Source organism: Macaca nemestrina, chromosome 12 (genome assembly GCF_043159975.1).
Source record: "Macaca nemestrina isolate mMacNem1 chromosome 12, mMacNem.hap1, whole genome shotgun sequence".
NCBI classification, from domain to species: Eukaryota; Metazoa; Chordata; class Mammalia; order Primates; family Cercopithecidae; genus Macaca; species Macaca nemestrina.
Window position 1 is genome coordinate 55,206,876 of NC_092136.1, and position 22,405 is coordinate 55,229,280.

At 43.5% G+C, this 22,405-nt stretch overlaps 1 protein-coding gene and 1 long non-coding RNA gene across 17 annotated transcripts in view; one reads left to right on the plus strand and one right to left on the minus strand.

The window, feature by feature from the left end:
• Positions 1-22,405, plus strand: part of IRAG1 (inositol 1,4,5-triphosphate receptor associated 1) — a 129,423-nt gene that overhangs the window by 83,354 nt on the left and 23,664 nt on the right. For 15 of the 16 annotated variants that reach the window (XR_011610833.1, XM_011753193.2, XM_011753202.2 and 12 more), the window contains 6 exons: positions 2,280-2,310; positions 4,477-4,617; positions 11,952-12,083; positions 14,243-14,384; positions 21,091-21,140; positions 21,692-21,799. Coding sequence is in view for 15 of the 16 variants with exons in the window: in XM_011753193.2 (XP_011751495.2) it covers positions 2,280-2,310; positions 4,477-4,617; positions 11,952-12,083; positions 14,243-14,384; positions 21,091-21,140; positions 21,692-21,799 (604 nt within the window). In the remaining variant the exon portion in view is untranslated. The remainder of the gene's footprint in view (positions 1-2,279; positions 2,311-4,476; positions 4,618-11,951; positions 12,084-14,242; positions 14,385-21,090; positions 21,141-21,691; positions 21,800-22,405) is intronic. The other variant, XM_071075101.1, reaches the window with a different exon arrangement.
• LOC105488773 (uncharacterized) lies at positions 15,393-21,920 on the minus strand. The gene is made up of 4 exons (XR_011610834.1): positions 21,792-21,920; positions 21,499-21,561; positions 21,058-21,169; positions 15,393-15,619 (listed from the first exon to the last, which is right to left on the minus strand). It is a non-coding gene; the product is annotated as an uncharacterized lncRNA (long non-coding RNA).

Consider the following 22,405-nt stretch of genomic DNA (forward strand, 5'->3'; position numbering starts at 1 on the left):
GCCACATACAAAAGAGTGAAGTTGGACCCCTACCTCACACAAAACACACCAATTAACTCATAATGGATCATAGACCTAAATGTCAGAGAGAACACTATAAGACTCTTCAAAGAAAAAATGTAAGTCTTCATGTCTTTGGGTTTTTTAGATACGGCACCAAAAACACAAGAGACAAGATTTTAAAAATAAATAGTACTTCCTCAAAATAAAAACTTCTGTGCTGCAAACGTGTCAAGAAAGTGAAAGGCAACCCACAGAATGAAATATTTGCAAATCACTTATCAGAAAAGGAACTTGTTTCTAGAGCATATAAAGAAGTCTTACAACTCAATAAAAAGATAAATAACCAATTTTTCAAAATGGGGAAAGGATTTAAATAGACATTTCTTCAGAGAAGATATACAAATGGTCACACAAAAAGATGCTCTGTCCTTTTAGAGGCTCACAGTTCTGCCCCCGGGTACCTATGCTCATTTATGAGGCACAGTTATCTGTATCAGACACCAGACATGCCATGTAGCTTCTCTGCCTAAATCATACTTCTCTGAGTCCTCAGAGCTTCCTCCCGACCCCCACTTTTTTTTTTAAGGTGGGTATATTCTATCTGGCTGTGGTGGCTCACACACCTGTAATCCCAGCACTTTGTAGGCTCGAGGCAAGAGGATCACTTGAGGCCAAGAGTTTAAGACCAGCCTGGACAACAGAGTGAAATTCTGTTTCTACAGAAATAAAAAATAAAAGAAAAAATTAGCCAGGTGCAGTGGCATGCACCCATAGTCCCAGCTACTCTGGTGGCTGAGACAGGAGGATTGCTTGAACCCAGGAGTTCAAGGCTGCAGTAAGCCACCTCTGCAGTGATCCTGCCACTGCACTCCAGCCTGGGCAGCAGAGCAAGACCCTGTCCCCAAAAATAAATAAATAAAATAAAAATAAGGTGGGTGTCTTCTATAGCAAAAAAGCAGAATGTTAGTCATTGAAATAGAAAAATGTTTGGTTTATAATTTACGAAAATACGTACATTTCACATAATATCCCAACAAACCCAGGAGTCAGAAACAAACCTGGCAAGTTTTGCCAAATCATTTAAATCACATGTGTATGCTGTAGATGACAGTTAAGGCAAGGGTCTGATGGGTGTGACAAGAACTGTAAGCATCAAACATCCCTGCAGCTGTTTGTCCCGTGTTCTGGACTCTGCTGACTTCATGGCCATGGGGTCTTGTCACCTCATCCTGACAGGAAGGCACTCATATCATTCCCTAGGGGTGAGAACCAGCCCCTTGCAGAGATGGCTGACCCTTACCTTTGCTCTTGGGGTCCCTTCACACCCGTTCAAGAGAGGAAGCTGTGTTTCCTGAGAAGCTTATCAATGGCATGCTCTGTTGCCAAGTCCTGTGATGCTGGTAGGACCCCTCCCAAGCCTCCCCGCCCCAGCACAGGAAAGGGCCTGTGTATTATTTACATTGTCTGGGCTTCAGATGGGACCAGCTTTAGTTACCAGCAAGAGCAGCAGCAGCAGCAACACCGAGTGGACGTGCAGATACAGGGACTGCCTATGGCTGGAGAGCCCTGGCTGTGGGAATGGCACAGAGGAGGAGCTGCTCAAAAGGACACCTCTGTGTCGGCTGGGGCTTTCTTGCCACTCTGTGATTCTAGCCATCAGAAGTTCTTGCTGTGGAGAAGAACCCTGGTCACTCTCTCCTACCATTTATTCTCTGGCCTGCATGCACCTTTGTCATGGCCCTCAGAGACAGAGGAGGGTGAGGCTTTGCAGACCTGGGTGGATATCCCCAGAACAACTACAATGGCAACTTAGATGTGTGTGAGTTATCAAGTCCTTATCACAGGCATTTTCTTATTTCTCACAGCAAGGCTGTGAGTTCATAGTTAACATGAACAGGTCACATTTTCTGAGAGCCCACTGAGTGTGGATGCCATATATTTATGCATACAAACACATATACATATATACATGAGTACGTATAGTGCTTATAGCACCTCTGTAAGGTAGGTGATATGATTCCCATTTTGCAGATGAGCAAGCCCGGGCTTAGAGAGATTAAATAACTTGTCCAAAGTCACAGAGATAGTTGTGGTGCTGTAAGAGTCAGTATCTCACAGGTGACAGAGCACAGGCAAGGGGACATTGCATCTTTTCCTTCTCACCAACACAGCTTACTCCACCCCGGGAAACACATGGTCTGCTGGTCATTCAGAGTCACCTTTGGGTCTATTGACTAGGTTGCATAAAGTTCAACTGTGTGTTTTCTTTTTCACAGTGCCCCTCCACTCACTGAAAAGGAAGTTGAGGTAAGTGGCTCAAGTGTGTTATGAAATTTAGTGCCTGTGCTTGACTGGGCTTATTTAAAACATTTCTTCCTCCAGACTCTAGCCCTGACATTTTTAGACAAAAATGAGAAAGAGTGACTGTGGGATAATATGAACATTCATGACCAGCCCTCTTGAACCATGAGATCCCCATTCCCACATCCGTTCATGGAAGATTTTGACAAATTTGGGCAGAGGGGAGAAGGTAGCTGGAAATTTTACATTTCTGTAAGGATCGTTTATATTCTTTAAATGTGCGACTTAGATACACAAAACCAGCTGGGAGCCTGCAGAATTGTTTCAAATTTATTTCAAAATTACTGAACAATGATCAGATTTCAAGTTCTAAGCTTTGGTTTAGTGGGAAAGGGGGCTGGCCACCTCAGGGTTTCAGCTACAAGAATGCCAGCTCAGCGGAGCCAGGAAGCTGTGCTGTCAGCAATCCAGCCTTCCCTGATTCCTCACTGGGGCCTCCTTGTCCCAGCAGGGTTGTGAGAGAGCTGAGGGGAATCTGCATTTCATTCTGTGGTGGACAAAGAGAACTTATCAGAGGTGAGACAGTGAGAACCGCTGATGTGGACCAGATGAGCAGAGGAAGACAGACAGTATGAAGTATCTACCGCAGATAGTATCAATAACTTGCACATAGGCATTGCACTTGCGGTCTATAACACACTCATAGCCATCCTTTCAGCTGATCCTCCCAGCAGCTCTGAAAAGAAGCAAGAATCAGCACAAAAGAGGAAATTGAGTGAGTAAATAACCGCACCAAGTTTCTAGATACTGTAGTTGGCAAAACCAAGACCTGGATCCGAGTGTTCTCACTGAATTCAGAACTTGTTTTGTCACACTGCTGTTAAGGGGTAATCAAAGTATAGAAAATTAAGCATTGAGCATTATTCATAGACTTGGCCAAGTCAGGATAAGGCGGAAAATTTCCATCACTGGGCTATGAGTTCAAAGCCCACCCCCTGACATTTGTGAAGATGGGCCACGGGCGGTTTGTTTAATGTCCAAATGCTGACCGCAGATGTATATGGACACAGCTTTCAGCACGGTGGAAATAAAACAGGCTTCAAATCAGATAGTCAGAGGTGAAATCCTGGCTCCATTACTCCCTGTGTCACCTTGAACAAGTTAATGATGTTTCTGGTCTTGGTCTCTTTACCCATGAACAGGTATAACAGTTCCCACCCCAGAGGGTTATTGTAGAGTGAATAGCAGTGCTGGCATATAGTAGATGCTCAACAAGGAGTAGTTTTCAATATTGCCATAAACATCATCATTGGGTCAATTCTGTGCCTTCAGTTCTGTATCTGGAGATGATTGCCTTCCATGGGCCATGTTACATGAACTTCACAAGCCCCTGTGGTTACTGACCCCGCAGGGTATAAATCTGCTACCACTCAGGGCAGATGATGGCTAAAAAATTGAAGACCATTGCTTCCTTCCTGAGTGACGTCCATCTGTCTATTTCTTCTCCCTAGTAGTTTCCTACTATTCCGGGAATTCCATGTATAACCAATACTACCTTTTCAAAGTCTGTTCATGCAGCCTGCAATTTTGGCATGAAATATTTATTTATTCCAGAAAGCTTAACCTAACAGAATCATACCTGGCCTTATTTAATATCCTGGCAGCTACTTAAAGCTCCTATCAATATACAATTTGGAATACTCGGGCTAGATGCTGGTTGAAGTTTGCTTTAAGTCACCAATGCTTAAATCTCACACGGAGTTTCTTTCAACACAGTATTTTCATGCAAAATCTCCAAAACCCCCCATGCAATAAATCCCAGCATAAATCCAAATGCTTACACAATTAGCTGTGTTGGCCTGAGTTTATCTAAATCCAGATACAGGATGTTATTTTCTTAAAATTCAGGGAAAAGTGAAGTGTTATTCTCTTATTTTTTGGTAGAATACATTTGGCCCTCTAATTCTGGGAAGGGCCTAGCATGGGCCTTGGGTTACTGCTTTACCATCTTTTTTGTGGTTTCCTGTGAAGTGAGCATTTCACTTGCACATGGCTGCTTTGGCAGCTGGTTCCAGGGACTGCCGCAAAATGCTCGTACAAGGAACACACCTGTAGCCTTGTCCTCTGCAATAACTCCTCCTAGCACCTCTCTCACACTCTTATTCCCAACAGAACGTGTTTGTACAACTGTCCTTGGCCTTTAGAAATGACAGCTACACTCTGGAATCTAGAATTCACCAGGCTGAAAGGGAACGCAACCTGACAGAGGAGAACACTGAGAAGGAACTGGAAAACTTCAAAGCTTCCATTACGGTAATTGTGGAGCCTGATGTGAGGAATCCTTGGAGCAGGAACTGTCTCCAAGGGCCATACAGGGTGTCATCCTTCTCTCAGGTACCAAGTAGAGTCTCCTGAAGTGAAAAATTGAGCCAAGACTCTGACAGAGTGTTCCTCAGAGAGCTGGGGGGAACTGAGGCAGAGATCCCAAAGGCCTGGTTCCCCCAGGGCTGTGGGCAAGTCCTCCGAACCCTTGGGAGCTTCTCAGAAGGGGGCAGGGTGGCCTGGGTATGACTCCTCCTTTCAGACCAGCCAGGGATAGTGTGTTCACATCGAGCTTCTCCAAGCACCAGAAGAAACTGTGGCCCAGGCCTGGCAGAGGCCACTTCTCTCAGCCTGGATGGGGCCCAGAGCTGGTTTCATGAGAGCTTAGTCTAGGCTTGGTGTGTGTCTTAGTGAGTTTGAGTTGCTGTAACAAAGGGCCATGGACTGTGTGGCTTAAATGGCAAACCTTTATTTCTCATAGTTCTGGAGGCTGGAAGTCCAAGATCAGGGCACCAGCACGGTCGGGTTCTGGTGAGGGCCCTCTCTGGCTTGCAGACTACCACCTTTCCATTATATCCTACGTGGTGGAAAGAGAACAGAACTCTCTGGGGTCCCTTTTATAAGAGCACTAATTACATTCACGGGGGCTCCACCCTCCTCACCTAATCACCTCGCCCAGGCCCCACTTCCCTATCACATTGAGGAGTTAGGATATGTCCCCCCAAAAGTCAGCAGATGATTTTGTGGGGGGCACATTTAGGCCAGTGGTCCCCAACCCCTGGGCTGGGCCGCAAACCAGTACCGAACCATAGCCTGTTAAGAACCAGGCTGCGGAAGATGGCCGAATAGGAACAGCTCCAGTCTCCAACTCCCAGCGCGAGCGACACAGAAGACCGGTGATTTCTGCATTTTCAACTGAGGTACTGGGTTCATCTCACTGGGGAGTGCCGGACGATCGGTGCTGGTCAGCTGCTGCAGCCCGACCAGCGAGAGCTGAAGCAGGGCGAGGCATTGCCTCACCTGGGAAGCGCAAGGGGGAAGGGAATCCCTTTTCCTGGCCAGGGGAACTGAGACACACAACACCTGGAAAATCGGGTAACTCCCACCCCAATACTGTGCTTTAAGCAAACAGGCACACCAGGAGATCATATCCCACACCTGGCCGGGAGGGTCCCACACCCACGGAGCCTCCCTCATTGCTAGCGCAGCAGTCTGTGATCTACCGGCAAGGCAGCAGCGAGGCTGGGGGAGGGGCGCCCTCCATTGCTGAGGCTTAAGTAGGTAAACAAAGCTGCTGGGAAGCTCAAACTGGGTGGAGCTCACAGCAGCTCAAGGAAACCTGCCTGTCTCTGTAGACTCCACCTCTGAGGACAGGGCACAGTAAACAATAACAAACACAGCCGAAACCTCAGCAGACGCAAACGACTCTGTCTGACAGCTTTGAAGAGAGCAGTGGATCTCCCAACACGGAGGTTGAGATCTGAGAAGGGACAGACTCCCTGCTCAAGTGGGTCCCTGACCCCTGAGTAGCCTAACTGGGAGACATCCCCCACTAGGGGCAGTCTGACACCCCACACCTCACAGGGTGGAGTACACCCCTGAGAGGAAGCTTCCAAAGCAAGAATCAGACAGGTACACTCGCTGTTCAGAAATATTCTATCTTCTGCAGCGTCTGCTGCTGATACCCAGGCAAACAGGGTCTGGAGTGGACCTCAAGCAATCTCCAACAGACCTACAGCTGAGGGTCCTGACTGTTAGAAGGAAAACTATCAAACAGGAAGGACACCTACACCAAAACCCCATCAGTACATCACCATCATCAAAGACCAGAGGCAGATAAAACCACAAAGATGGGGAAAAAGCAGGGCAGAAAAGCTGGAAATTCAAAAAATAAGAGCGCATCTCCCCCGGCAAAGGAGCGCAGCTCATCGCCAGCAACGGATCAAAGCTGGACGGAGAATGACTTTGACGAGATGAGAGAAGAAGGCTTCAGTCCATCAAATTTCTCGGAGCTAAAGGAGGAATTACGTACCCAGCGCAAAGAAACTAAAAATCTTGAAAAAAAAGTGGAAGAATTGATGGCTAGAGTAATTAATGCAGAGAAGGTCCTAAACGAAATGAAAGAGATGAAAACCATGACACGAGAAATACGTGACAAATGCACAAGCTTCAGTAACCGACTCGATCAACTGGAAGAAAGAGTATCTGCGATTGAGGATCAAATGAATGAAATGAAGCGAGAAGAGAAACCAAAAGAAAAAAGAAGAAAAAGAAATGAACAAAGCCTGCAAGAAGTATGGGATTATGTAAAAAGACCAAATCTACGTCTGATTGGGGTGCCTGAAAGTGAGGGGGAAAATGGAACCAAGTTGGAAAACACTCTTCAGGATATCATCCAGGAGAACTTCCCCAACCTAGTAGGGCAGGCCAACATTCAAATCCAGGAAATACAGAGAACGCCACAAAGATACTCCTCGAGAAGAGCAACTCCAAGACACATAATTGCCAGATTCACCAAAGTTGAAATGAAGGAAAAAATCTTAAGGGCAGCCAGAGAGAAAGGTCGGGTTACCCACAAAGGGAAGCCCGTCAGACTAACAGCAGATCTCTCGGCAGAAACTCTCCAAACCAGAAGAGAGTGGGGGCCAATATTCAACATTCTTAAAGAAAAGAATTTTAAACCCAGAATTTCATATCCAGCCAAACTATGTTTCATAAGTGAAGGAGAAATAAAATCCTTTACAGATAAGCAAATGCTTAGAGATTTTGTCACCTCTAGGCCTGCCTTACAAGAGACCCTGAAGGAAGCACTAAACGTGGAAAGGAACAACCGGTACCAGCCATTGCAAAAACATGCCAAAATGTAAAGACCATCGAGGCTAGGAAGAAACTGCATCAACTAACGAGCAAAATAACCAGTTAATATCATAATGGCAGGATCAAGTTCACACATAACAATCTTAACCTTAAATGTAAATGGACTAAATGCTCCAATTAAAAGACACAGACTGGCAAACTGGATAAAGAGTCAAGACCCATCAGTCTGCTGTATTCAGGAGACCCATCTCACACGCAGAGACATACATAGGCTCAAAATAAAGGGATGGAGGAAGATTTACCAAGCAAATGGAGAACAAAAAAAAGCGGGGGTTGCAATACTAGTCTCTGATAAAACAGACTTTAAACCATCAAAGATCAAAAGAGACAAAGAAGGCCATTACATAATGGTAAAGGGATCAATTCAACAGGAAGAGCTAACTATCCTAAATATATATGCACCCAATACAGGAGCACCCAGATTCATAAAGCAAGTCCTTAGAGACTTACAAAGAGACTTAGACTCCCATACAATAATAATGGGAGACTTCAACACTCCACTGTCAACATTAGACAGATCAACGAGACAGAAAGTTAACAAGGATATCCAGGAATTGAACTCATCTCTGCAGCAAGCAGACCTAATAGACATCTATAGAACTCTCCACCCCAAATCAACAGAATATACATTCTTCTCAGCACCACATCGTACTTACTCCAAAATCGACCACGTAATTGGAAGTAAAGCACTCCTCAGCAAATGTACAAGAACAGAAATTATAACAAACTGTCTCTCAGACCACAGTGCAATCAAACTAGAACTCAGGACTAAGAAACTCAATCAAAACCGCTCAACTACATGGAAACTGCACAACCTGCTCCTGAATGACTACTGGGTACATAACGAAATGAAGGCAGAAATAAAGATGTTCTTTGAAACCAATGAGAACAAAGATACAACATACCAGAATCTCTGGGACACATTTAAAGCAGTGTGTAGAGGGAAATTTATAGCACTAAATGCCCACAAGAGAAAGCAGGAAAGATCTAAAATTGACACTCTAACATCGCAATTAAAAGAACTAGAGAAGCAAGAGCAAACACATTCGAAAGCTAGCAGAAGGCAAGAAATAACTAAGATCAGAGCAGAACTGAAGGAGATAGAGACACAAAAAACCCTCCAAAAAATCAATGAATCCAGGAGTTGGTTTTTTGAAAAGATCAACAAAATTGACAGACCACTAGCAAGACTAATAAAGAAGAAAAGAGAGAAGAATCAAATCGACGCAATTAAAAATGATAAAGGGGATATCACCACTGACCCCACAGAAATACAAACTACCATCAGAGAATACTATAAACACCTCTACGCAAATAAACTGGAAAATCTAGAAGAAATGGATAATTTCCTGGACACTTACACTCTTCCAAGACTAAACCAGGAAGAAGTTGAATCCCTGAATAGACCAATAGCAGGCTCTGAAATTGAGGCAATAATTAATAGCCTACCAACCAAAAACAGTCCAGGACCAGATGGATTCACAGCTGAATTCTACCAGAGGTACAAGGAGGAGTTGGTACCATTCCTTCTGAAACTATTCCAATCAATAGAAAAAGAGGGAATCTTCCCTAACTCATTTTATGAGGCCAACATCATCCTGATACCAAAGCCTGTCAGAGACACAACAAAAAAAGAGAATTTTAGACCAATATCCCTGATGAACATCGATGCAAAAATCCTCAATAAAATACTGGCAAACCGGATTCAGCAACACATCAAAAAGCTTATCCACCATGATCAAGTGGGTTTCATCCCTGGGATGCAAGGCTGCTTCAACATTCGCAAATCAATAAACATAATCCAGCATATAAACAGAACCAAAGACAAGAACCACATGATTATCTCAATAGATGCAGAAAAGGCTTTTGACAAAATTCAACAGCCCTTCATGCTAAAAACGCTCAATAAATTCGGTATTGATGGAACGTACCTCAAAATAATAAGAGCTATTTATGACAAACCCACAGCCAATATCATACTGAATGGGCAAAAACTGGAAAAATTCCCTTTGAAAACTGGCACAAGACAGGGATGCCCTCTCTCACCACTCCTATTCAACATAGTGTTGGAAGTTCTGGCTAGGGCAATTAGGCAAGAGAAAGAAATCAAGGGTATTCAGTTAGGAAAAGAAGAAGTCAAATTGTCCCTGTTTGCAGATGACATGATTGTATATTTAGAAAACCCCATTGTCTCAGCCCAAAATCTCCTTAAGCTGATAAGCAACTTCAGCAAAGTCTCAGGATACAAAATTAATGTGCAAAAATCACAAGCATTCTTATACACCAGTAACAGACAAACAGAGAGCCAAATCAGGAATGAACTTCCATTCACAATTGCTTCAAAGAGAATAAAATACCTAGGAATCCAACTTACAAGGGATGTAAAGGACCTCTTCAAGGAGAACTACAAACCACTGCTCAGTGAAATCAAAGAGGACACAAACAAATGGAAGAACATACCATGCTCATGGATAGGAAGAATCAATATCGTGAAAATGGCCATACTGCCCAAGGTAATTTATAGATTCAATGCCATCCCCATCAAGCTACCAATGAGTTTCTTCACAGAATTGGAAAAAACTGCTTTAAAGTTCATATGGAACCAAAAAGGAGCCCGCATCTCCAAGACAATCCTAAGTCAAAAGAACAAAGCTGGAGGCATCACGCTACCTGACTTCAAACTATACTACAAGGCTACAGTAACCAAAACAGCATGGTACTGGTACCAAAACAGATATAGACCAATGGAACAGAACAGAGTCCTCAGAAATAATACCGCACATCTACAGCCATCTGATCTTTGACAAACCTGAGAGAAACAAGAAATGGGGAAAGGATTCCCTATTTAATAAATGGTGCTGGGAAAATTGGCTAGCCATAAGTAGAAAGCTGAAACTGGATCCTTTCCTTACTCCTTATATGAAAATTAATTCAAGATGGATTAGAGACTTAAATGTTAGACCTAATACCATAAAAATCCTAGAGGAAAACCTAGGTAGTACCATTCAGGACATAGGCATGGGCAAAGACTTCATGTCTAAAACACCAAAAGCAACGGCAGCAAAAGCCAAAATTGACAAATGGGATCTCATTAAACTAAAGAGCTTCTGCACAGCAAAAGAAACTACCATCAGAGTGAACAGGCAACCTACAGAATGGGAGAAAATTTTTGCAATCTACTCATCTGACAAAGGGCTAATATCCAGAACCTACAAAGAACTCAAACAAATTTACAAGAAAAAAACAAACAACCCCATCAAAAAGTGGGCAAAGGATATGAACAGACTTTTCTCAAAAGAAGACATTCATACAGCCAACAGACACATGAAAAAATGCTCATCATCACTGGCCATCAGAGAAATGCAAATCAAAACCACAATGAGATACCATCTCACACCAGTTAGAATGGCGATCATTAAAAAGTCAGGAAACAACAGATGCTGGAGAGGATGTGGAGAAATAGGAACACTTTTACACTGTTGGTGGGATTGTAAACTAGTTCAACCATTATGGAAAACAGTATGGCGATTCCTCAAGGATCTAGAACTAGATGTACCATATGACCCAGCCATCTCATTACTGGGTATATACCCAAAGGATTATAAATTATGCTGCTATAAAGACACATGCACACGTATGTTTATTGCAGCACTATTCACAATAGCAAAGACTTGGAATCAACCCAAATGTCCATCAGTGACAGATTGGATTAAGAAAATGTGGCACATATACACCATGGAATACTATGCAGCCATCAAAAAGGATGAGTTTGTGTCCTTTGTAGGGACATGGATGCAGCTGGAAACCATCATTCTTAGCAAACTATCACAAGAACAGAAAACCAAACACCGCATGTTCTCACTCATAGGTGGGAACCGAACAATGAGATCACTTGGACTCAGGAAGGGGAACATCACACACCGGGGCCTATCATGGGGAGGGGGGAGGGGGGAGGGGAGAGGGATTGCATTGGGAGTTATACCTGATGTAAATGACGAGTTGATGGGTGCAGCACACCAACATGGCACAAGCATACATATGTAACAAACCTGCACGTTATGCACATGTACCCTACAACTTAAAGTATAATAATAATAAATAAAAAAAAAAAAAAAAAAAAGAACCAGGCTGCATAGTAGGAGGTGAGCTGCCTGAGAGCATGACCTCCTGAGCTCCACCTCCTGTCAGATCAGCAGCAGCATTCCATTCCCACAGGGTCACGACCCCTGTTGTGAACCCAGCATGCGAAGGATCTAGGTTGTACCCTCCTCATAAGAATCTAATGATCTGAGGTGGAACAGTTTCATCCCCAAACCATCGCCCCCACCAGGTTTGTGGAAAAATTGTCTTCCATGAAACCGGTCCCTGAGGCCGAAAAGGTTGGGGACTGCTGATTTACTCCATAACATTATTTGAGGACCCCAGTTGATGCTCCTACTCCTATTCAGTCCTCAGCTTCACTCTGGCACCACTGTGAGCACCGGGAGACCTACCAGAAGTTGCTGGAGGACATCGCTGTCCTGCACCGCCTGGCTGCCCGCCTCTCCAGTAGAGCTGAGGTGGTGGGTGCCGTCCGCCAGGTGAGCCTCTCCAGCCCCCAATCTTGCCGACTCTGCTCCACTTACATAAAGTAGAGCAATCACCCAAGCAGCGGCAACTACAGATACCACTTAGAGGTGGCTGCCTCTGGGCCAAGCATCCTATGTATACCATTGCAGTATTATTCAGAGTATTTTTGGCAGATCACTGAACCCTCAAGGGGCTTTGTGGAAAAAGGTTTCTGTGGACGCACAAGTTTGCGGACTACTGCATACTATCTTTCTTTCTTGGAAATTTCTAACACATTGGCCTAATCAAGGCTTTGATTGGAGGATAGTGGTGTCTAACACATTGGCCTAATCAAGGCTTTGATTGGAGGATAGTGGTGTCTAACACATTGGCCTAATCAAGGCTTTGATTGGAGGATAGTGGTGTCTAACACATTGGCCTAATCAAGGCTTTGATTGGAGAAGGCTGGTTCACTTTACCTACGTAGTTCCCAAACATATTGAACTGAAGAATTCCCCCCACAGCCCTCCATTTTATTTTTCTCAAAAAATACCTATTCAACTCCCATCGAGCTAGTATTTGGCAAAACATGCTTTAGGAAAACCTGCTTTGTCTCATTAAATCCACCCAGCAACCTTATAAATATCCTGTTTCCCAGATGAAGATGCAGAGTCTCAGAAAGTAAAAGCACTAGTGAGTGGCAGAGCGGGACACAGGCCCAGGTCTGTCTCTCTCTTGGCCACTTTGAAGTCCTGAACCACAGAGAGCCCCGCCCTGGCCCCGCATGTTTTAGCAGGAGCACACTGCCTGAGTTCCAATCCGGGCTCCACCCTTCATTCGCTGTGTGAACTTGGGCCGCTTACCGAGGTCTCTCTGCTTCAGTCTTTTCAAGTATAAAATGAGGATGGTCACAGTATTTCCCATAGCGGGTTGCTGCCGTACTTGTAAAGCGTTTAGATGTTGTTATTATGTTGCTATGACATGAATCTATGTCCTGCTGCTCTGGTTACAAGAGAGGAGGTTCCTGGGATGGTGCAGCCCTGAGCAGTTCCTGTTAAAGGACTTGCCGCTGGGCCGTCCCACCCTGTGTCCTTCAGGACAAGGACACCTGACTCAGCAGTGGTGCGCAGGAAGTCACTCCAGCTGGGAGCAGCAACACAGGAGGACTCTAGGGAAGTGGCTGGTCTCAGCCATGCATGGCTGTGGGACCTGTTCCTGCAAAGCCACTGGGTGTGTCCCTCTGTGGCCAGGCAGGGCCTGAGCTAGATCCTCTGAGGGATCTAACCAGGGTATGAGCAGAGAGAAATTGTTCTCATTGTGTGCAGGCTTTCCAAACGTGTGCCTAAGCCCAACTGCCACTCACGCCATCTGCTCCCTTCTCCAAATGGCTCCCTCGTCTTGGCTTCTATGCCTCAGTCTTTGCCTTCCTCTCTGGCTCCACTGGGCCAGGTCAGGCTTCATTCGGTCTTTCCGTGCTGCTCTCACTGACACCAGTCTCACTCCCTTGAGTTCCATCTCTATCTGTGACCTGATTATGTTACTCTCTTACTTTAAGGGAGATATTCAATGGCTTCCCTTTTCCTTCAGAGTAAGTTCAAGTTCCTTTGTCTAGCATTCGAGGTCCTTCACAACCCAGACTTACAAATAGACCCAACTGCTTGCTGATTCCTACGGAGGCAGGAGACCTGTAGTGTCTGGGCTTTCTGGGCAGCCCTGGTTTATGTCGATTGTCCCAGCACAATTTGTCATAGTGCCTTTCTTCACTCTCCAGAGGACTCCTATCCAGAGGATAAAACCTCATCTACATATAAGCCCTGTGCTTCCCTGCCTCTAGAATCCTCTTGGAGTTCCCTGGCCTGAATGCTCTGTCCCTCCTGACCTTGTCTGTGTGCCCAGATGCTGTTCACATCCTATATCCACTTCATTCCATCTCCATGAAGCCTCCCCTGACCTGTTCTCTGCAAGCAGAAACAACTCTCCTCTGCCTGTCACCTCCTGCAGTGTGGTGGCTGTGTTTTTCCCATTCTCCCTGAGTGCAGGTGCTGAGTCCACCTCTCAGCTCAGGCAGAGTCTCGTCCCTGTATCCTTTTGATTCTCCTAGCCCAGACCCTTGGGCTTGATCAGAGCAAATAAGTGCCAATGGAGCCTTAACTCCAGTGGCCTCATGTACTCACACCCTCCATCCCTGCAGGAAAAGCGCATGTCGAAAGCAACAGAAGTGATGATGCAGTATGTGGAGAATCTAAAGAGGACGTATGAGAAGGACCATGCGGAGCTCATGGAGTTTAAAAAGCTTGCAAATCAGAATTCAAGCCGCAGCTGTGGCCCCTCTGGTAAGGACCTAGGCTCCTGCCCCATCTTGGCCCTACAAGGTAGACTTCCAAGAGCTCTTGGCTAGGATTGGAGCTGTCAGAGCAGCCCCATGACTTATTTCCAGTTGAGCAGCACCCCTGTCCAGTACTGTCCACAGGGGCCTCCCAGCAGCTGCTTCAGTGGGCCTGGCAGGGCAGTCTGGAAGCAGGAAACAAGAGCATTCCCAAAGTGACTTCCTAACTCCCAAAGCAATAAATCACAGTGGCTGACCATGAATACAAAGCCCACAGGCTACTAGAACTCTTGGACTTATAGGGTCTGAGAGTGACCCTAGACCCTGTAAGTCTGTGTGCTTTGGGACCCCCTTTTAGGCAGCACATGCTAAGGAAGTTGGACTTTATTCTGGAAAGCATTAGGGATCCAGCCAATGATTTTAATCAAGAAAATGACTTGATCATATATGTAGCTTAAGAAGATTCCCTTGAACTATGGTGTGGCAATTACATTACTGGGACAAACCAGGGACAGAAAACTCCATGAAGATGTTCTCGCAACAGTCCAGGTGAGGGGTGAAACCTGGGCAGCTAGGGTGGAGTGTGAGTCTGGCTGAAGATGTTACAGAGAAAAACAGTAGACTCATGGATAAGACAAATGTTTCAAAGAAATATTCTTGTTTAGAAGTTCTATATGAATTGCCATAGGAGCACAGAGGAGGGCCCACCTGATTCTGCTTGAAGGGAGACAAGGAAGGCTTCAAAGAGGGATGGTATCTTGGTGTTTTAAAGTAAAAATAGGAGTTCTCCAGTCAATAGAGGAAGATACATCCCAGGTGGAGAAACCAGCATGGACAAAGATGTGGAGATTGGGGGTGAAAAGAAGATGAAACAAACAGTTTTCCATAGTGGCAGTGTCGGGGTGTGGTAGTGACAGGTTGAAAGTGAGACTTGGTAGACCAGGGCCACATGCCAGGCCATGCTAGCAATTTAAACCTCTAGGCAATGGGGAGTTAATGGTAAGTTTATACCTCATGATGTAATCAGGCTTTATTTTTAGATTATTCTGACTTCAGTGGACAATATATTGGAGGTGTGCAAAAGCTGAGGTAAAGAGAGACACAGTCGGAGACTCTTTCTCAGTCCAGCAGGAAGAGGTTGGTGCCTTGGACCAGATCTCTCTGTGGGCACTGTCAGGGTTTGGACTCTGGCTGATGAGGGTGGCCAGCAGGAGAAAACAGACCTTTTAGCAACAGGAATCCCTGTGGAATGCAAACATCCGTGTTACCAAGAGCTGCAGAAGGGAAAGTACAGAAAGTATAACAGATGGAGAAACCTTTATAAACAGGAGGTTTCACAAGTTTCCTGGAGAATATCAGTGACACGTCCCAGAGTCCAAAGGCAGCATGCACACATGCTCCAGACTGTCTGCTTTGGATCTGTCGGCAAGGCTCCTGACCCATATGCACCTGGGCTTCTAACAAACCATTTTCCGTCCATGTTGCAAGCTGGGGAAGCTGCCGCCAAAGGAATCCTAATGCCATGGGCTCCTACATTTATTGCTGCACAAGGCCTCCTGCAAACTACCTTATCTAAGATTTATAGGATGAGCAGTTACCCATGAGTCTCATTCATTCATTCTACAGACATTTACTAAGTACCTTTGGCTTGCCCCATATAATACTGGAATATAGAGGTAAAGGGCACACAGTCACAGACCCAAAGGAGCTCCCAACCTTTGGGAAGTCAAGGCAGTGTAGCCAGTGCTATGACAGAAGAAAGCAGACTTCCAAGGAGAACACACGACAGAGTCCCATATTCAGTCTAGGAGGATGATAAAACGCTTACCATAGCAAAGGTCAACGATAGCTGTACATGTTTTTCCAATATTTGTTTCCACTCCAGTTGTTCTTCCAAGCTATACCTCAGCTTGGGCTAGGCAGAGGGGCCGTAACCACTCAGCAGGTGTTTCCATAAGACACTCTATGACTGTTCCCTAATAGTGTTTGTGTCTTAAGCCTTTTATACAACCTCTGCAATCTTTGTCTATGCCTGGGGTTTTGAAGACTACAGTAAATAAAATATCCCTGATTTCAAGGAAGGTGATATACATTTTTTAAAAATAATATGTTTCTTTCTGAATATGAAATTTACCAATTGTCTGCATTTTGGATTATTTCCTTAATGTAGATTTCTAGAAGTATAAATACTAGCTCAGGGGAAAGAAATTTTTTAAGGCTCTTAAAGCAAATTATTTTCAAATAACCCATTTATGTTTTCACTGAATGGGTTACAATACTCAATTCACTGTGCCATTGACACCATTCTTGTTCTTTCTTTTGGTAAGTATCCATGACTTCGATAGACCAAAATTGTGTCTTATCTTACTGGTTTAATTGTATTTCTCGGCCTTTCCAAATGTTTATGGAACATTTGTATTTCTACTTTTAAAAATTCTGTATTTATGATCTTTGTCCACTTGTAAGCTTGGTAGTTTACTAATGTATATGAACTCTTCACATGTAAAGAATATTTTCTGGTTCTGCTGTTTTGGCTGACTGGAAAACTTGAGAATCTTTTGACCACAAGCACTTAGAAATTTCTGCTGGACAAAATAAAGCAAACCTATGTCTAAATAGCTGAATCCACAAGAAAAGAAATTGAAATATCCAGATACGAGAAAAGAAAAGAGAACTGAAACCAAGCTGACCCTGCAGCTTCCTTGGGGACAAGTGGCAACCTCAGTTATCTGGGAGCTGAGCTTTTACACTTGCCTGTGATCTGAGACAAGACCTGGAACACCTATGGTAGAGAGTTGACACAGATTCCCACAGAAAGTTAAGGCTGTCCAAGGACTAGATCCTCAGATGGAATTTGGATAAGGAAAAATAATAATCACCAACCAGCAGAGAAACAAGGAAATTTGTTTCACCCTGGGCTCTAGTAGGAAAAAACACTTTCTCCTTCCTCATAGGAAAAGTACATACTCACAAAGTGACAGCAGTGATGATGCAATATGCAGAGGATTTGAAAAGAACAGCAAGATGGTGCCTCTAAGACATATTAGAAATAAGTAGAAAAGCACTCTGGAGAGACAGACGCTGCACCCAGACACACAGGATTCCTCTAATAAAGCCTCACTGAAGATGACTTCACAACCTAAAATTATAAAATACGCAAGAAAACAATTCATCATGAACAAAAATCATCAGGTACCCCAAAGAATAGGATCATATCCTAAGAACCTCAGAAAATAAAATGATCTGATAATTTTTTTAAAGATAAGCTTAAAATTATTAGGGGTAGCTGGGTACAGTGGCTTACGTCTATAATCCCAACACTTTGGGAGACCAAGGTGAAAGGATTGCTTGAGGCCAGGAGGTTGAGACCAGCCTGGGCAACAAAGTGAGACCCTGTCTCTCCAAAAAATAAAAATAAAAAACAATTAGTTGGATGTGGTGGTGAGCACCTATAGTTCTAGCTTCTCAGGAGGCTAAGGTGGGAGGATCGCTTGAGCCCAGGAAGTCAAGGCTGCAGTAAGCTGTGATCGTGCCATTGCACTTCATCCTGGATGACAGAGTGAGACACTGTCTCTAACTTAAAAATCATTGGAGACATAAAAGAATGGATCAAAAACAGAGTAAAAGAAAACAGTTATCAAAGAAGAATAAAATAGAACTTCTCAAAGTGAAGAATAAAGTCACGGAAATTAAAAACTCAAGAGTTTAGGTGTGTTAGTTACTATATTTGAGGCTATTCGTTATTCCAGATCTCCTTCTGGGCACATTTTCCCATCCCCTTAAAGTCACAAGGCAAGGCCATGGGACTTGCTTTGGTGAATGAAATGTGAGTAGAAGGACGTGTCACATCTGAACCTAGGCCTTCAAGAACTAGTATGCAATCTGCCATGTTTCTTCCTCCTAACGTGATAACCATCATTGCTCCAGAATACTAGAAGGCCAATATTAGGCTGAGTCCAGAATGAGGAAACACTGAACCAAGCCTGCTACAGACTCAGAAGTAAATGGGCGTGTAGCATAAGCAAATCACATCTTCCTTGTTATCAGCCACTAATACTTTGGAGTTGCTTATTATTACTATGCTGTTAAACTAGTATAACCTAGCTTAGCCTGATTGATTATAACATTTAAATCAAATTGGGCACAGCTGAAGAAAAATTAGTTAACTTGAAGATAGGTTTGAGGAAGTTACCCAATGTACAGTTCAGAGAAATAAATTGATTAAAATTATGAAAGAAGCATTGAGATATGGGATATAGAATGTAGAATGAGAAAGTCCCAAATACATTTATTGGTCCATCCTTAAAGGGGAAAGACAACGAGAGAAAATATTCCAAGAAAGAATGGCTGAGGATTTTCCAGAACTAAGGAAAGTCATCAATCATTGGATTCAGAAAATACAGTGAATTCCAAGCAGGAAAAATAAAAACACACCAAAGAGAAACTATAGAACAGTAAAGACAAAGGGAAGATCTTAAAAGTCATCAAAGAGAGAAGATTATTTACAAAGGAATGACAATTCTCAATGGCAATAGTAGAAGAAGGCAATGGAATAATCTCTTAAAAGAACTACGAGAAAATAACGGTCAACCTAGAGATAACACAAATGGCTAAGATACCATGCAGGATTGAGGGCTTGGTAAAGACCATTTGGAGACAATTGAGGAAGTTTACCTCTCACAGACCCCCGCTGAAACAACAACTAGAGGATGTACCTAAGGAAGATTGAAATTGAACTCAAACACATGCTCACAAATGTTCATTGCAGCACTTTTCACAATAGAAAAGACATGGAATCAACCTAAATGCCCATCAGTGACAGACTGGATAAAGAAAATATGGTACATATACACCATGGAATACTATGCAGCCATAAAAAAGAATGAGATCACCTCTTTTGCAGGAACATGGGTGGAGCTGGAGGCCCTTATCTTTTGCAAACTAACACAGGAACAGAAAACCAAATACTGCATGTTCTCACTAAGAAGTGGGAGCTAAACATTGAGTCCATATGGCCACAAACAGGGGAACAACAGGTACCAGGGCCTACTTGAGGGTAGAAAGTAGGAGAAGGGAGAGGAACGGAAAAAATAAATACTGTCTACTAGGCTTAGTACCTGGGTGATGAAATAATCTGTATAACAAATCCTCATGACAAGTTTATGTAATGCACCTGCACATGTACCCTGAACCTAAAATAAAAGTTAAAAAAAAAATTGAGCTCAAAAGAAACAAGTAGGATACAAGAAGGAATAGTCAACAAAGACATTTGTAAACATGTAGGTAAATCTAAATAAGCACTTTCTGTAGAAACCAACAAACATAATGAATAATTTAGGAATACAAAAGCAAGGTGAAATAAAAATACTGGAAAGCAATATAATTAAGAGGGAGGGTTATTATTTTAAGATTTATTCAAGAAAAGAATAGAGATCTTGTTTAATTTTAAATTTAAAGTCAATATGTTCAAAAGTTAAGAGGACATGCTGAAGGTTAAAAATAGAATGTATAAGTTCCAAACAAATGTGTAGGGTGGGAGGAGGGGTGGAAAAAGTCAATGAATAAAACAAATAGAAAATATAAAATTACGTGGTAGAAATAAATACAAATATATTAATCACAAGAACTATAACTAGTATAAATCTATTGGTTAATAGAGAATCTTAGATTAGATTATGAAAAAAACAGGCCAGGCGCGGTGGCTCATGCCTGTAATTCCAGCACTTTGGGCAGCCAAGGCAGACAGATACTTTAAGCTCAGGAGTTGGAGACCAGCCTGGCCAACATGGCGAAATGCTGTTTCTACTAAAAATACAAAAATTAGCCAGACATAGTGGCACACATCTGTAATCCCAGCTACTCGGGAGGCTGAGGCATAAGAATCATATGAACCCAGGAGCCAAAGGTTGAGTGAGCCAAGATCGTGCCACTGCACTCTAGCCTTCGTGACAGAGTGAGACAGTCTCAAAAAAAATTTTTTTTTGAAAAAAAAAAAAAAACCAGCTATGTGCTTTTCAAGAGACACACCAAAAATGCATGGATATGAAAGAGAGAGAGATGCAGGCTAAATAATATTGGTCAAACTGAATCAAATTGAATTGAGCTAGCAAATACCTTTCTCTGAAAGTACTCAGGTGTTTCCTGGTGGTAGTATTATCCAGGTGCGAAGTTTAAACATATTACATGAGTTATATCACTTAATGTATGCAGTAAGGAGAAGAAAATCCTGGGGTGGTAGCTTCCTTTGTTCTGAGTCATTTGGTAGGTAACATATTGAAACTACTTTTGTCAGCAAGTTTTCATTATTTACTGGCACCACACCTTCCTTGCTCATAGTTTCTCTGACTGTACATCCTTGAACGAGCATGAAATAACCCAATAAGTCTTGGTATTGCTGAGTAGTTGTCATACACTATCTAGGGTGTTATGCAGAGTGTGTTTAGTGGGGTCAGATAAAGATCAGAGGTCCAAGACTGGGGCTTCCTATAGTGAGAAGCGGAGTTAGGATAAAGGTTTTGTCCAAAAAAACCCCCACTCTGCAGCCCCATCTCAAAGGATGAAGTGCCAAACTCAGCGTCCCCAACACCCAGATCCTTGGGCTATCCCTTGAGGGCCAGTTCTGGCTCATGGATACCATAGCCTAGTTTCTGTTTCCTGCTGGTGCCTAGTCTGAAACTTACTTGTGTTCTCTTCTCTGCTCCCTCCTGCTGCAGAAGATGGGGTCCCTCGCACGGCACGGTCCATGTCCCTCACGCTGGGAAAGGTATGCATGTTCAAGGAATACCAGGGCTCCTGGAAAGAGTATGACAGAAGTTTCCATGGTCACCCAAACAATCATTCATTCTGGGATCCATGGATGCCAGAGAATCTCTGAACAGAGTTTCTATTCGGCTTCCCACGGTCTCAAGTTTAGCCTCTGACATCTTACCTTTCTTGCTCGTGGTTTCCTTAATTATGTATACATCCCTTAAATCAACATGAAATGATCATAAGCCTTCATATTGCTACAGGCAGCTTTAATACAGTCTCCAGGGTGTTACCCAGAGACTTGTGGGGTCATTTCCATTCTGTATCTCCAAGATCTCATAAGCTAAAATAGAACAGATTGAGCGTTCACTCACCACCAATTTGGGAAATTTGGGTCAACTTTGGCCACTCTCTCCGCACCAATTCCATCATTGCTACTGCAAAACCAAAATATCCAGTGAATGCCATTTCAGCATTAGAAATGAGTAGGTTTTTTTCCCAAGCCCTTCTGAATTATGGCTATTGCTACCTCCAAGACAATGAGCCTGGTCACTTCTCTCCCCACAGAATATGCCTCGCCGGAGGGTCAGCGTTGCCGTTGTTCCTAAGTTTAATGCCCTGAATCTGCCTGGCCAAACTCCCAGTTCATCACCCATCCCCTCCTTACCAGCCTTGGTAAGTATGATGATGCCTGCCTCCCAGCACGGAATAGTAAAATAACCTTTCCTTCATACTCAGTCCTAGGGGGGTGACCAAATGGGGGCAGGGTCAACAAGGAGAGGAAATTTCCAGAATAGAATCTGAGTGATAGGCTCAAAAACCCAATACAGACCAGGCTGCATGTATTCTACTACTCTGGGAAGTCCTACTGCCCTTGAGCATGGTGTTGGCAGCTCAGCATTCTTTGCAAACGATAACTCTTTTTGTGCTTACACCACAATCCGCCAAGGTGGTTATAATTTTTTTCTACTCTGCAGTGGGCTTAAGTAGCTGAAGTTTGTAATGTGTGATAGGTGGTAGAACAGCTTTGAACCCTAGGTTCTCTGTTTCAGGAGCCTGAGTTCTTCAACCAACCCATTGTTCTCCCGCCTCAGTTCATTGTAGCATTTGTTCATAACAATGAAAAGCGGGAAACAACTCCGTGTTCACTAATAAGAGACTGGTTAAGCAAACGGATATCCCTATAAGGGGTTTCTGTAGAATGGTCCGTAACTTATTATGAATCAAAAGCAAGTAAAATAGGATATACAAAACCTAGTGTATGAACAGTATAATTCTGTT